This window comes from Gopherus flavomarginatus, chromosome 6, assembly GCF_025201925.1.
Source record: "Gopherus flavomarginatus isolate rGopFla2 chromosome 6, rGopFla2.mat.asm, whole genome shotgun sequence".
Classification (NCBI taxonomy): Eukaryota; Metazoa; Chordata; order Testudines; family Testudinidae; genus Gopherus; species Gopherus flavomarginatus.
The window spans coordinates 33,008,792-33,023,967 of NC_066622.1; the positions used below are offsets into that span (position 1 = coordinate 33,008,792).

The 15,176-nt window shown below is 51.7% G+C and overlaps 1 protein-coding gene across 26 annotated transcripts in view; it reads right to left on the reverse strand.

Moving 5' to 3' along the window:
- Window positions 1–10,254: 10,254 nt before the first annotated feature.
- The window catches only part of NRXN2 (neurexin 2), a 340,672-nt gene continuing 335,750 nt past the window's right edge, over window positions 10,255–15,176 (reverse strand). For 13 of the 26 annotated variants that reach the window (XM_050958842.1, XM_050958853.1, XM_050958848.1 and 10 more), the window contains 2 exons: window positions 13,521–14,412; window positions 10,255–12,640 (listed from right to left, as the gene is read on the reverse strand). In XM_050958842.1, coding sequence (XP_050814799.1) covers window positions 12,541–12,640; window positions 13,521–14,412 — 992 coding nt within the window. In that variant the 3' untranslated portion in view covers window positions 10,255–12,540. Of the gene's footprint in view, window positions 12,641–12,988; window positions 14,413–15,176 lie in introns of those variants that run through there. The other 13 variants (XM_050958867.1, XM_050958866.1, XM_050958859.1 and 10 more) reach the window with 3 other exon arrangements.

Consider the following 15,176-nt stretch of genomic DNA (forward strand, 5'->3'; position numbering starts at 1 on the left):
TGGAGCGACGGATAAATCTCTGGGGACGAACAACTGGCCCCATTTGTAACCATCTCCCTGGCGATAAAGATGAATAAAGTTGCCACCCACTAAATAAAGATCTTGGACAGGAAGAAAAATCCAGGCGCAGCAGATCTGAGAGACGCTGATGCTTAGAAAAAGCCTTGCAAGTTTTCACACTCGCCTCCGGGCTGGGCCAGGTGCTTTTATACAGGGACCCCTTGCTTGACGCTAGGATGCAGCCACTTCTGGGGTGGGGCATGGAGGCTGTGTGGGTGGGATCCCTCCTCCCCCCGTGGATTTTTCACCACTACAAGCAGCCAGGACGTTGGTTTTGCATTACATCCAGAAGACGGCACCTCTACACCCCCAGCATTTCAGTTGGTTGCTGCTGAGCCCCCGCCCCACTTCCTGCAGCTCAGGACCCCCTAGCACCACACTGGGAGAACACCTGCTCTCCCCACACACTGACCTGTCCCCACCCTGCTTAGCTGGAGCCCAGCTCTGATGGCCTGGGGCATGAAGTATCGTGCCAGTCTGTGCTACTTTCTAAGAGCGGATTGCTGAGCTGGGGCACTGCAGGCAAACTCAACGCCTGCCTGCCATGCTAGTTACTATCCCATGCAGCACATCAGACGCGGTTTGGGTGCCCCGTGTGCCAGCCCAAGCAATGATCCCCCTCATGCTGAAGGGATGCAGGACACCTGGGCTCCATTTCTCACTTCACCAGTGCAAGATGGGTAAGTCCTGCCCACCCTTTCCCTCTGCCTCAGTTTCCCCCTCAGTCCATTTTGTGTCATATTTAGAATTTCCAGCTGTGGCGAGTGGTTCCGGGGGTGAGGCAGGGGCAGGTTTTGAAGCCTTAAAGAGGGTGGATTATCTCCCGCAGTGCTCAGCTCTTTCTGAAAAGCCACGTGCCCCCACTTAAGGCAAGTCAATGGATGGATCCAACATAACTAGTCACTCTTGGAAATTTGAGCCAATGGCTCTCAAGTCCTTTGGAGAGGAGACAAAGAGAATGATGCAAACTGCTCAGTGCAGGGAGCTGGGGAAAGACCATTTCCACATCACTGCCTCCTGATGGAGGGGATCAGAACTGTGCCACTGCGTCTCATTCACCCTATACTGCTAGCAGCTGGTGGGGATTCATTTTAACAAAGGCTCAGGAAGCCTGTGCTTTCAGCTTTGTTAATGGCATGTATGCACAGAGTTCCAGGGGGTAAAGCTAATGAATGCAACTTCTTAGTGAACTAGGACAAGAGGACTTGGTACCTATCCAGAACCAGGACTTGGGGTCAGTGCTGGCTACAAGGGGAGAGCCCTGCATCCTGCTCCCTGCCGCACAGCATCCCCTAGCACCACAGCAGGGCACCAGCAGTGTCTGCCAGGGGAGCACTCCCCCTACGGAGCTTCCCATCCCACTTCCAGCAGCGCAAGACCCTACAGCAAGAAGGGAGAAGGATGCTAATAGGGCCATACACCCCATCCCAGACACATGCGGTATAACCCTCTACCCCTGGTGCACAGACTTCCTGCACAGAAGGGGACACCCATCCTGCTAGAGAGGTCGGGGTGGATGCTCCCCCCCTGCAGAGAGATTGGGGTGGACAACCCCCTCTGCATGCCCCCCAGACCTCCCCCTTTCCTTCGCACTGTGTCCTGCCCCTCAGGCAGCTTTATGGATGGGCCCCACCTCTCTCCTGCTCTGCTCCGTATGCCCAGCACACACAGAGAGAGGAGAAACTGACTAATCACAGTGCGAGTATTTGCATTTTAATGATTTCCTACTCATCCTTCCATGAGCGCACACTGGGTGCCAGCAGGGAGGCTGCTTTACAGAGGTCTGCATTGTGTGCGTGCGTGTGTGTGGGGAAGAGACACACACACACTGGACGGTTCTCTGCTCTCTCCCTGATACACTCTCTCTCTCAGTATTGTTAAGAGGCAAACCTGCTGGAGCGCGTTACTCTCCGTGAATACCTAATACCTGGAGAATTATATGCAAAGCGCCTGAATAAATATAAAATTAGTCTGCATAATAAATCCCACTACAACTTCCCTCCCCCCCATCCCAGGAGGCCCCACAAGACGAACATATTTTGACAGGCTGACTTCAATTATCTCTCTGTAAGAAAAAAGAAGGAACAAAAAAAATTTATCTGATTTTGTTTCACACCCCCGCCCTCCAGCAAAAGCAGGTCAGATTCAAGTGGCGTCCTCAATATAGAGGCTCCAAAGGGTGGGAAAGTGCTGGGGCTTGAAAGGAGGGATCTAAAGGACTATGGTGAAGGAATTATACCAGGAGCCCCGGGTCTTTGCAGACACATGGTGCTTCGCTCAATATAGCCTGTCTCTAACTATAGCCTCCCTCACACCTAAGGTGCAGAGGCGGAGAAAAGGAATGGTTCAGGAAGGGAGCCAAGGAGTCCTGCCCCACAGTCCCTGCCCCGCTCTGACTCATTAGATCCCACTCCCCTCCTTGACCAGGAGTCCAGGCTCCCAGCCCCCACCTGCTCTAACCACTAGATCACAGGATGCATTTTAGACAAACGTCCAATGTCCACCAGCTGTTCCCCCAGGGCAAAAATCAGATTTATCCTGTCGGATAGCAGGAATTAGTGACAGTTTGACAATATCCATCAACACCATGGCTGGCAGATGGCTAGTTTCCAAAGTTAGCAGTGTTCACACACACTGGGGAATGAGGGACAGGGTGATACAGCCTCCCACATACACTTGAATCACAGCAGCCAGATATGTTGCATCCCCATTCCATAGAGTGGGGGACAGAACAATTTAGCTGGTGTGTTATGGAAATGTCACATGCACCTCCCAACCAACATTGGAGGGTCCCTGGCAGGTCAGGTGCTGCACAACTTCCTGACCTTGTAAACGCTCTGCAAAATCTCTGCTTTCATTAAAAAAAAAGAAAAGAGAGACTCAAGCACAACATTGGTTGTGAAGAAAACTTTGAAAACGTGACCTGAGTCAGAGACACTTGCCTGAGTCTGCAGAGAGCCAGAACCAATTGCTCCATGAGGGGGGTCCCACCCTACATATAACTGACAAAATGACACATGCCTGAGTTTGCAGAGAGCCTGAGCCGATTGCTCTGGAGTACTGCACCGCCTCATTCAAAGTGCTAATTCAGCAGCAAAATGGGACTGACAACGCCACCATTGCTAACTAATTTGCCTGGTGCCCAGCAGCGTGTGACACGACAAAAATGCTTTCCTAGAACAAACCTGCCCAATCAGTTTTGTGTGAGCGTTTCTGGTAGGGCTACGAACACCACACAGCAGGGCGGGCAGCTAACAATCCTGGACTCTAATGAAATACTGACATTTTACAAGGGACGTTTGAAAACCAGACAGGGTGTAGAGAAGAGCCACACAAATGACCCAAGGCTGGAGAAAACGCTTGCCAGCGGGAGGCTGTTTAGCTTCTCAAAAGCACACAGAGGTGATTTGATTGTGATCCCGCTGAGCAGTTCTTGGTACTGAAGAGCTCTCTAGTCTCACCATAAAAGGCAGAAGAACCACCAACGGTTGGATTAAAGTCACAAACAAGACTCCAAATTTGTCCCAGGGAGGGCGACTCACCATGGACACAAATGCCCCCAGGCAGGGTTGGAGTCTCCATCTCCAGGTTGGCTGCCTCTCCAGGAGATGCTCCAGGCAAACCTAAGTAATTTGGCTTGGTGCAGCGGTGACTGGGTAACATCCGCTGCCCTGTGCTGTACTGGAGCACAGAGCTGACAATCTAATTCTAATGGACCCTTCTGGCCACACAGCAACAGTCACTGGAGAGAGAAACCAACTCACCACCAAGGTAACATGCTGTGAATCCAGTTCCCAGAAGCAACAGCGCCTTGTCCTGGCCAGTTTGTCTAACACTCCTCTGCTTGGGATCCTGGCCTTCCAGCACCACTGTTCAGCTTCTGCGCAGCATATCACCCCACAGAGCTCAGTGTGCAGTACGACAACAGTATCACTAGCCCCATATTACAGATGAGGAAACTGAGGTACAGAGAGAGGTAGAACTTGCCCAAGGTGCCAGAGCCGGGAATAGGGGCCAGATCTTCAGAGTCTCAATCCGGTGCTCCACCCAATACACTGCTAACCGCACCACATCCGATTGTAAGGCATTCCACTCACACATCGAGCAGGCCCCTGCATGGCTTGGCTAATGCCAGGACACTGATCATTCCCCCACATATTGTTGAGGGGCTGAAATAAACAGACCAAAATGAAAATGAGGGAACAAAACTCTCCGACGGGCCATTAGAATTCTGGCAAAAGCTCCCCTTCGATTTCATAGGCACAGCTGGCTCCGGAGAGATGCTTTTCAAGAAGATTTGTTGCATTTGTTCTTCGAGCCAATCCCAGATTTGTGTTTTCTTCATTAACTCAGTTTTTTTTAATTGCTTTAGCTCTTCATTGCCCCAGGAGACAGCAGTGGTTTGGCTCAATACACATGTATTTCCTGTGGCTGCCCCCAGCCTGTGCTCCTCTCCCATCCTCCAGTGCAGGGATCGCCTCCCCCAGGCCTGCACTTCCCACACCCCCCTCCACCCCCTCTGCTGGGATACATGCCCCATTTCATCCCTCTGACCTTAGCTCCCAGCCCACCCCCCAGTCCCCTCCCCAGTCAGTCAGGGGCTGGGCAGGGCCTGGCACTAGAGGGAACTTTGGAGACACACACAATCTCACAATAAAACACAAACCTGTTTCTTCTGGGTTTGTGTAGCACCTGGTCCGGTGGGGTCCCAAACACTACCCATGCCAGAGAAGAACCCTGGGTTTTCTTTAGCTCTAAACTCTCTTCTCCCCTGCACAAGGCTTAATTGATCACATGATCACCAATTAATAGTCCCCTTCCCCATCCCTCCTCCCAGCTGGATTTAACACCTCCACCCCACCTGGCCTGCAGAGGAAACTGACTGAGGGTGACAGGACAATGGTCACAGGGCAGTTTCACAGAGTTAAAGCCAGGTCCAGGGACCCTTCAATCCAGGCTGATCTGCATTAACATCAGCTAGGCCATTCCATTCCATTCCAACCCAGTGCCTCCCTTCAGCCCAAAGCATGGCCATCCTCAGGGACCTGCCTGTGGGGAGCAGCACAGGGCCCAGGACATATAACTGGGATGTTCTGGCCCAATGCAGCCCCCCAAAGCAGGGGCCAAATCAGAGCCAGCGCCCCCTAGAGGGGAAGGACCCTATGTCCCATTCCCTGCCCCCAAGAACCACCCAGTCCCCCCTGGGCTGGGGCCAGACCAGAGCTAGCACCCTCTAAAGGGGGAAGGCCCCCCTAGCCCATGCCCCTACTCCCTGGGCCTGGCCTTGAGTTGCCTGAGTAAAATCCTCAGCTGATGTAAATTAAAAGGGGTGAGGGGGGGAGGTAAATAAATAAATACGTCGGGCAATGAGTAAAACCCTCTTCTGCGGAGGGGCTGGGAATTGGCTCCAAGCCACATAATCACTTCATTAATGTATCAGATGTTTGCAGTTATTTAAATTCCTCTTCAGAAGGAGGGGGAGGGGGGGAATTAAGGCTGTTCAAAACAATCAGACGAGTCCCATTAGGAATAAAAGAGAGGTGACATAAAGGCCCATCAAGGTAGAAAGGGAAGAACCAATAATGAAAAGCCCAATCTCTGCGATTTTGGCTCCTGGAGCCGCCTTTAGCCCAGTGCCTCAGAGGTGGGAATTCTTGTCAATTGTTTTATATGTAAAACTGAAAGCTTGGAAAGGCGACTAAGTGACCAGGCTGTGGGGGCGGGTCTAGCCCCTCTGGAGGCAGCCGCATCTCAAGAAGGGGGGTGCTCAGGGAGGGGTTGTGGATGGGGTGAGGCAAAGGTCAAGGCTGCACGGAGCCACCCGATTTCCCCTCTCCATCCCCCACCCCCAGATTGTGTCCTCATGTCCCCGGCCTCCCTGATGCTGGGATTCCTCTCTGACCCCCACCACCCTAGCCTGTGATCCCCACTTCACCGGCCTCCTGCATGGCCAGGATCCCTCTCTGATCCCCTCTCTGGCCTGTGCCCCCCATGCTGCCTATCTTTCCCAGTGCTGCTCCCTGGCTCCTATTCCTTTCTCTGGCAGGGGCAGGGGGGTTCCAGTGGGCTAGAGCAGACATGAGGCTGGGAGTCAGGCCTCCTGGGTCCCATTTCCAGCTCGTCCCTGTTGCATGACCTTGGGAGACTGCCCTATGCCACAGCCACGAGTGATCCCTGAGGCCCCCCCCATCACATGAGCTGCCACTGAGCTGCCTAGTATCCCTCTGACCCACTCACCCTTGCCAGGTGCAGGGGAACAACACAACGAAGAGGGGCTTGGGAGCCCTCCCTTACGCCCCAGCGCGATGAGACGGAGGTAGGCATCCCTTCCGGCGCTGGCAGGGGGTGGGTTCAGCACTGGGAATGCCGCTCTCCATAATCAGCCTGGATCTAATAAGCCGCCAGTGCAATTTTCTCTGGCGCACACAAATAATTACAGCAAATTTGTTAATGAATTGAATATGGAGGCTGGTGCACTTGTCGGCAGAATGGAACGGAGCTGGAGCATCCACAGTGCCTGGGATAGAAACTCCCTGGCTGAGAGGCCCTGGGCAATCGCTCTGCACCCCAGGGGTACCCCAGAAATGTTTCCCAGGGTCCGCGCCACAAGTCCCTGTGCAGCCATCCCTGCTGCAGTCACCAGCCCCAGCACCTCACCCATCAAACCATTGCCCCCCTTCCAGCCAGGCCCACCCTGGTGCCATCCCGCCAGCCGTTAGGGGCTGCTGGAAGTGGGGCAAGGCTGGGCAGAGCCCGGGGGTGGGGGGGGCTGGTGCAGGGACCGGCCCCACAGCAGTGGTAAGAAGATGCAGTATTGCCCTCCCCACTGCCCAGTTTGCCCACTCAGGCTTGGCCCTGTAGCCCGTCCGTGGTGGTGGGCTCCCTGGTGCACCAGTCCCAATGCCTCACTCACGTTTGCCCCCCACCCCCATCACGCTAGAAGGTCAGGCAGGACCACGTCTTCGTGGGCAAGGGGCAGTGCTGCACCTTCTGCTGTCCACTGGGTGTCATCTCTGAGCTGTGCCTCATCAGGGCCAGGGCTCAGGCCTCCTTGGAGAGCCCCCACCTGCTGGAGGATAGATGCTGCCTCTGAAATCTCCACCCCCAGCTCTCAGAGCCGCTGTCTGTGTCTGGCAATTCCAGGGCTACCCTGGGAAGGAACAGGCAGAAGCCAGGGCTTGGCACCCACCGGAGTGGCCAGGCACGAAAAGCAACAGACCTGGGTGTGCCTTGGTTGGATCCGTCGCTGGGCTGGGGCCCCGTCCACACGGGGGCTGGGGGCAGACAAGTTGTCCCACAAACCTCTGCGAACCAAGCCCTAGAGTGGCTCCTGTCGTGTGAGCTAAGAACTGGGTGGGATACACCCAAGATCCTAGCACCAAGCCCGTGTCAGTGCAGCATGTCCTGGGTCTGGGCGTGTGCGGCTCTGCGGGGTGGCTGGCTTGGCTAGCCCGGGGTGCATGCATGGGAGCCCAGGCACCGGCACACTCTGCTCTGGAGATGTAGCCACAGACTTCACATCCATCTCCAATGGAGCTCCCATCTCAGTGGCCCTTTGATCCCAGGCACCTTCCCCTGGCAAAAGGAGACACCTCTGGGCCCATTCCATCCAGGTGTCCTCTAGGCACCATCACAGGGAGACACCTCTCCCAAGGCTAGAGGGTCCCATGTCCTATCCACCCCAGTCTCTTCTCTGAAGCAACTGACTCGGAGACATCCCATGGCCAGTCAGTTCCAGACTCCTCCAGGCACCCATTCAGATTGGAAATGCCTCTCCCAAATCTCCAGGACATGTCCCCATTTCCATTCATCCCAATCTCCCCCATCCATGAACAGGCTTGGCGACCCTCTCTGGGGCTCCATCCCCACCCATTTGTCTCCAAGCCACTTGCCAAGGACTCCCTGTCTCTTGCTGGTCCGCATTCCCCTCCACACGTGCATGTCACTGCTCTGCACTGACGTTCTCCCCTCTCCTGGGGGTGAGCGTCCTGGGGCACATGCAGGATCGTGCTCTTCATCATGCCCAATCTACGTCCTCCTCATGTCTTTCATGCACCTGCCCCCAGTGGGAGGTGCCGTTCTCCATTTCTGCTGGGCCAAGTGCCCTCCAGGCAACACTTGGGAGAGAGGGCACCATGCAAGCCATGGCAATGGAACCACGACCACTACAGCCAACCCCACCTCTTAATGGCCATTCAGCCCTGCGGCGGCCCTCAGCCATGGGACCTTCCTCCTATAGCTCTGCTCCATGGACACCCCAGCACCGCTGCAGCACAGGGCCCTGCCCCAGGGCAGTTCCCACCCAGGCACCGCTCCAGCAGCCTTGTTTGGGGTGAAAGCTACAGCATGCGCTGCTCTCAGAGATAAAGCCTTGTCTCCAGGACACGCTCCTGCCAGCAAAGCTCTTCCAACCTGGAAGGACCTGGGCCAAGGCGCTGAGGGTTTAGCCAGATCCTCCTTTCCCAACACTGCAGGGTCTGTCTGTGAGTCCTGCCTCTGGCCTTTGTTGGGACAGGGACAATGCTACAAGCTATGCCTCGCTCTGTACCTCAGCCCCTGGAATAGGGGCCAGAGCCCCAGGCTCAATTTTGGGGAATGTTGCCTCCAAAGGAGCATAGCTGATTGGCTCCAAGGGGGGAATCTGGCCACATCAGCTCAGCTGGAGATCTGGCTGATTGGCTCCAGCTGGGGATCTGGCCCCATCGGCTCAGCCGGAGCTACGGCTGATTGGTTCCAGCTGGGGATCTGGCCCTATCGGCTCAGCCGGAGCTACGGCTGATTGGCTCCAGCTGGGGATCTGGCCCCATTGGCTCAGCCGGAGCTAAGGCTGATTGGCTCCAGCTGGGGATCTGGCCCAACACGGGCAGAGCTAGGAGGCTGCACCATTCCAGGTTAGGGAACAGCGATAAAACCCTCTCTGCTCCCTGGTATCAGTTAGGTCCCCAGTCACACCTGCCCGGATCAGATCCCCCCACTGCCTCCTCTCTGTTACCTGGGCTGAGGGAAGAATGGAATCTAGTCATCCCATCCATCCGGGGCTGGTGCTGCATCATGCAGGGCCCGTGGCCAGGCACAGCGTTCCTCCAAGGGCTTTCTGCCCATTCCAATGCAGGGTGCTGGAGATGGAGCTACAAGGTGCTTAGCACCTGAAGGCTGACGTGCTGAGATCACACCCCGGAGATCAAGCCCCATGGTTGACCGTAAGTTACCGCGCTTCACACAGGAACTGCTGGCTGGATTCTCTGGCCTAGATAACCCCAATGGTCCCTTTGTGCCTGAAATAACAGCTGAGCCCCATTCTGTGTCACTCTGCACTTTCCTGTGTCATTTGCAGGGGTGCACAGCGAGAACGGCGCCCCCACTAGCATCCCATGCTCACTGTGCATCGCAAGGTGGCTGATCCAGACAAGCACGTCGGCGTGTACTTTGCACCAGGCCGGGGAGCCATCACCTGGCCGGGGTGGGGTCATTGCCTGCCTCAAGAGAAGCAGCTGCTAAAGCGCTGGGCTGGATCAAAGACAAGGAGGTTGGTTTCTCTAGTGAGCTCGGAGCACAGACGCAGGCCTGAGTATTCCCAGAGCTCGGCACCCAGCCCAGCACTAGCTCTCTTGGGGCTGCTCATCTCAGGACTGGCTGGGGGCTGGGCAGGTGGAGCACTCCGGGCTATGTCACTTACCTTACGCACAGCCCTGCAACTCTTGGTGCCTGTTTCCCTCCCATCCTTCGTCTAGTTAGACTGAGCTCTCTGGTGCAGGGCCCAGCACAGTGGTACCTGGTCTCAGTGAGGGGCTGTACAGCATGTGGCAGAGTAGGGCCCTGATTGCGGTCTGGGGGTTTGTGCAGCACCCAGCCCAATAGGAAAATGGCTGCTCATGGTTGGGGCATCTGGGCAGCACCTGGCCAAGTGGGTCCCTGATCTCGCTCAACAGTGTGGGAGGGTGTGTGAGTTGTGCATGCCTGGCATGACAAAGGCCCTGATCTTGATTGGGGTCAGTGTGGCACTTGTGTGACAGGAGCCCTGATCTTGGCCCCAAATCCAGCCTGACAGGGCCCCACTCTTTGCTGAATGCTACTAGCCCTGCAATATAACCCATAATAGACAAGGTACAAAGCAATGGAGAAACAGGCCCTCGGTCAATCCCTTAACCGTCTCTCGGGCTGGCTTGCCCACACAAAATGACTAGAACTCCAGAGTTGTACGAAGTATAGAATCAACTGTATTCCCCTTTGCGGTAATGTACATGGGTTGAAAGTTTTTTTTTGACTTCATCATAATTGGTAACACTTTACAGTAACATTGAAGAGTACAGGAAGTTTACAGGGTAAGTATGCAGAACCACAAAGTATTTCCCCCAAAACAATCAGGAAGGGGTTTCTGTTCATTAAAAAAACTAAACCAAAACCGATACAAAAAGAATGAATTAAAAATTTATTTCCTCCCCACCTGGAATGCTGTAAAGGAAAAAGATTGGGAATGCTATTGGTAAAATAAACCAATCTCTCTCTTGATATTTTAAAAAGAGGATATTTATCAGAGTGTCATTTTTTAAAATAGAGTTTGCAACCTTCATTTCTCCGCCCGAGCCCCTCCCCCAAACAAAAATAAAATATTAATAATGTACAAATTAATTTACAGTTGATAATGTTCATTACACTCCTAGAGAAACGGACAGAAATCCCCCTCCTTCACCCTGCAGACAGTTCCATTCAGTGGCGAAGTTTGGAATGAACGAAATTCCAATAATTATCTGTGTCTTTAAAAAAAATGTTGGGATTTTTGGTAAGAGAAAAATACAGAACTTGACCTCTTGCAATAGTCTAAGATGCTGAGAGATGCCCACCAAATTTCACCTTGGCTAACATTCGCCAAAGCATCTCAGAGGTTTAGGAGCCTAAATTTCATTTTCCAAGTTTAGGAGCCTAAATACCCTGGAAACTTTGTAAAATGTGATGTCTTTTATTTAAAAAAAACCCACCTCAAAGCCTGAAAATTAATATGAAATGGTTTCAGTTCAGTTTACAATGGCAGATCTATCACGCTCTCTCCAGCTTGCTGCTAGCCCCCCTTGGCATTTTAGCATTGAAGGTGAGGGGAGTTTGCAATAACTTTGCCAGGCTTGAGAAATTGAATTGCCTATTTTACCTGTATCCTATCACTCTAAAAGAAAGAATTCTGATCCAAATTCCTCGCCTCCCTACACCCTTCCCAGCGATGGGCTTGATCCTGGTAGGGCTGGACTTCTCCAACTCCAATCCAGCACAGCTCCCTTAGCCTCACTGATGATACTGCCCCAGAGAAAAGGGGTTTACTGCTAGATCTAGCAGATGGACAGTGAGATCTGATGGCTGGGAGCTGGCGCCAGTAAGATGCACGTTTTTAATGAGGGAGATTAAGAATGAAATTTTAGAGCTGTTCCCCAAGGGATGTGGAGGATTTTGCATCCTTGAGGGCTTTCTATCGTCCAACAGACACGGTTTAATTGGGACGCAAGTCATGGGCTGGGTGCAGGAACCTCTGGGCAAAATTCTGCCATGTCTCTCTTCCAATCTGTGACTCTTTCTCTCCTGTCTTTGACTGGATGACCCTATGCTTTGAACTAGGCAGGTGCTGAAGTGCGTTGCTGCATCGGAACCAGCTGGAAAGCCCCTGACAGAGCAAAGACCTGTGGCACTGACCTGTCTAGAAGCAGGGGCTGACCCTGTTGGCCAGTTTGCATGGAAGGATGGGCTGGAGTCTTGCAGAATTGAGATTAAAGATGGGAGTTGGTCTCCAGTAACCGTGCCCAGAGATCATCAAGGGATCCTACCTGTAACACGCCACACGCCTTGGCAGGGAGAGATTTTTTGTCTCTAGCTGCTTTTCAAACGTCCTTCCAAACCCTTTTTGATTCTTCTGTGTTAAACTGTCGACACATATACGTTATATAATATATATATTTATATATATATATATTTTATATATATATAGAGCTCTCTTTATATATAGTCATTTGAAAAGCCTTTCCAATCCCCCAGTGAGGGGCGAAGGTGAGGGTGAAGGAAATAGTCCAACACCTCCACCCCTCCTTCATTTGCAAATTCCCATCAACAGCTGCTTACCCCCCTGTCCTGGATACCTTGAAAGAACAACACAATTTAAGGACATGCTCTGAGAAGACACTTAAAGGATGATCACAATAGCACCTTGGCATGGAGAAAAGGAGATGGGAGTGGAGGCGGCATGGGGGAAAAGGAATTATGCCATCAATCCCCTGAAAACAAAACAGAAACATCGTATATATTTTCCCATCTCTCCCACCCCCACACATCCCGAGCAGGTACCCCCAAACCAGTCTCAGCTCCTGTCACTGTTGCTTTCGCAAAAACCAACACCAGCCCAACTCTAACCCTTTTGAGAATAGCATCCCCTTTTGTTACTATAGAGCAGAGAGCCGACTGGCCGATCAGTTCCATAGTTGGACAAGATCCATGATAACTGCTTTATTTACCACCATCGGTATTAATGGATTCATTTTTATTTTCCCGAGAGTTCGTGATTTTGTTTGTTTCGGTTCGGTTTACTCCACACATTTCCAAGACTCTGACACATTAACAAAGAGAGAGAGAAAAAAATCAGTTATAATTAAAGGCACCCCCTCCCTTTTATTAATAATTCCGAGAGAGACCAATTTTTCGTCCCCAAAATCTTTGCCCAGCCAAGTTTTCTGGATCCAGCTGTATCCTGCTCCGCGTCGGAATTTTGTCGATAGTTATGAGAGAAAAATCAAATCTTTTGTATCCCAATTGGATTAGTCTGTTTCCAAACAGGGCATGGGAGAGGGGTCTAAAAGGGGTGGGGAGATGTACCCCAAAGTTTCATCCGGATGAGGAAGCATCTAACCTCCTGGGATAACAGAGGGGGGGAATGAGCTGTCACCTATATATATCCTGGCTCAGGTTTATCTAGGGAGCCCTGAAGCCTTCATGAATCTGTCTACCCCACCCCCAGATCATCGTTTTCTGTTCTGTTTCTGAGTGGTTGCTTATTTCCCATGCCAACCTCTAACCATGGCATGTGTGAATTGATCGCCCCCGCCCTGTTCTTTCCCCCACTTCCTTTGTTAAAAGGAAAACAAATTAAGCAAACCCCCAATATCTGAAGGAATCTGGAGCAGGGTGTGGGAAGCGAGCATGATTTTGATTTTGGGGTGGTTGTTATTAATTTACGAGGATGAACAGAAAAATTAAATAAGAGGGAAATGAACAAATTGAAACCAGTGTGGGGTGGAGGTGGGGGGCAGGATCCACTGGTTGCCTCTGTGATGCAGAGGGAGGAGAAAGGAAGGCTGGGAGGTTTCGTTGGTCTCTTGTATCCAAAGGTTGGCATGATTTGAGCCGGTCTCACCCTGCGATCGTCTCTCTCTCACGCTCGCCACCAGAGGGACAGGAAGGAGGCGGGGCCGGGGGGGGCGGAGACTCACACATAATACTCCTTGTCCTTGTTTTTCTTGCTCTTGCTGGGGGTTTTGGTGGCAGAGGTGGGTTTCTCCTTCACCACCGTGCCGTTGCTCTGTGCCGAATTGCTGATGTAGTTCCGGCTCTGATCCACCTGGTAAGAGCCTTCGTCCCGGTTTCGGTACTTGTACATGGCATAGAGGAGGATGAGGATGCACAGGGCGGCCGCCGCCACAATGCCGACCACCATCCCCGTGGTGCTGCTAGATTCGCGGATCACCTCGACGGCTCCCGGGGGACCCCTCTCCCCTGAGCCGGTGGGGTTAGCTGTGGGTAGATTGTGGAAATTGGGGGAAGACATTATACCGGGGTACTTATGCCTGTTACGGTTGTCGAGTTCAAAAGAGGTGGGCAGAGGGGGATACTGGTCTGGGTGGGGTTTGGGGGCCTCGCGATTGTTCATTTTGCCGGCGGGGATGTTACGGACCAGATCGGGAGAGGCAGTGGAGATCAAGAGCTCAGGGATTGAGGATGAAGCCGGCACTCCTGTCCTAATGTTGGGCCTGAAGCCTTGGGACTTTTTAGACGCTCCATCTGGCCTGGCCAGCAGGGTCCTATCTGTGACCAAGGGGAATGTGGTGTAAAAATCTTCGTCATCAGTAGGGGGCAGGCTGGAGTCGAATACCTCGCCCGAGGCGTAACCGGAGGCCTCAATGCCCTCTTCGCAATCGCTGTCCTCTTGGTCGGCTAAGCACGGGGGTTTTTGATTGGTGGAAGGGGCTAGGGTGTCTCTGGTGGTCTCTATTACAGTTAGGAAGGGGCCAAAGGTAGGTGGCGGGGGTATGAATGGAGACCGAGTGGCAATTGGTGGGGTGTCTAAGGAATCTTCGGTAATTATGGGCAATACTAATTCACCTCCTAGAACAGAGAGAAATAAAGGGGGAAGAGAAACAGAAAAGGAGAGATGGGTTAATACGAACCGGAGGAAAAACTGCCACATTTGGACACAAGAAACTGAATCAAACTGATCAACTGAATTTAAAACTAGACTCGTTCCCCAATCTCTGGCTGCTTTTTAAACGAATCTTTACGACTGTTTTTCACTTTAAACTGTAGCTTTTTACAACAAAATCTAGAGAAATCATAAATTTAAAGAAAAAGAATTAAAAAAAAGAAATTAGTCATTTAATGCAAAAAAATTAAACAGATTTTCAAACAGCAGAATTAAGTAATAAGAAAAGAAAAAACCTAGTTGCAAACTGCTTTTCACATTTCTTTTTATTCCCCTCCTTTTCTCTTTCATTTCATTTTTTCCCTTTTCTTTTTGTTTTAAAAATAAGAGAGCAAACCACAGAATTCAATCAACTTACATCAACAAATTGGCCATGTGATTTTAGCATGAAGAAAAAAAATTACAAAAAAGAAAACTAGGTAAGAATGTTTTTTTGGAGAAAAAACAACTTTTTTTCTTTTTTTTTAAACATCTCTTTTCTCTACCACTAGCCTTTTCAGTTGTCTCTCTAGAGTAATTTCTCTGTTTCTTTCTTTCTCTCTTTCCATCTGGAATCATTTCTCTTTCTATCTATACTCTTTCTTCTAGATTCATTTGTGTCTATATTCTTTGATTTTTCTTTCTAACTAGATTTGTTCCTCTTTTTCTAGATTAATATCTATAGTCTTTC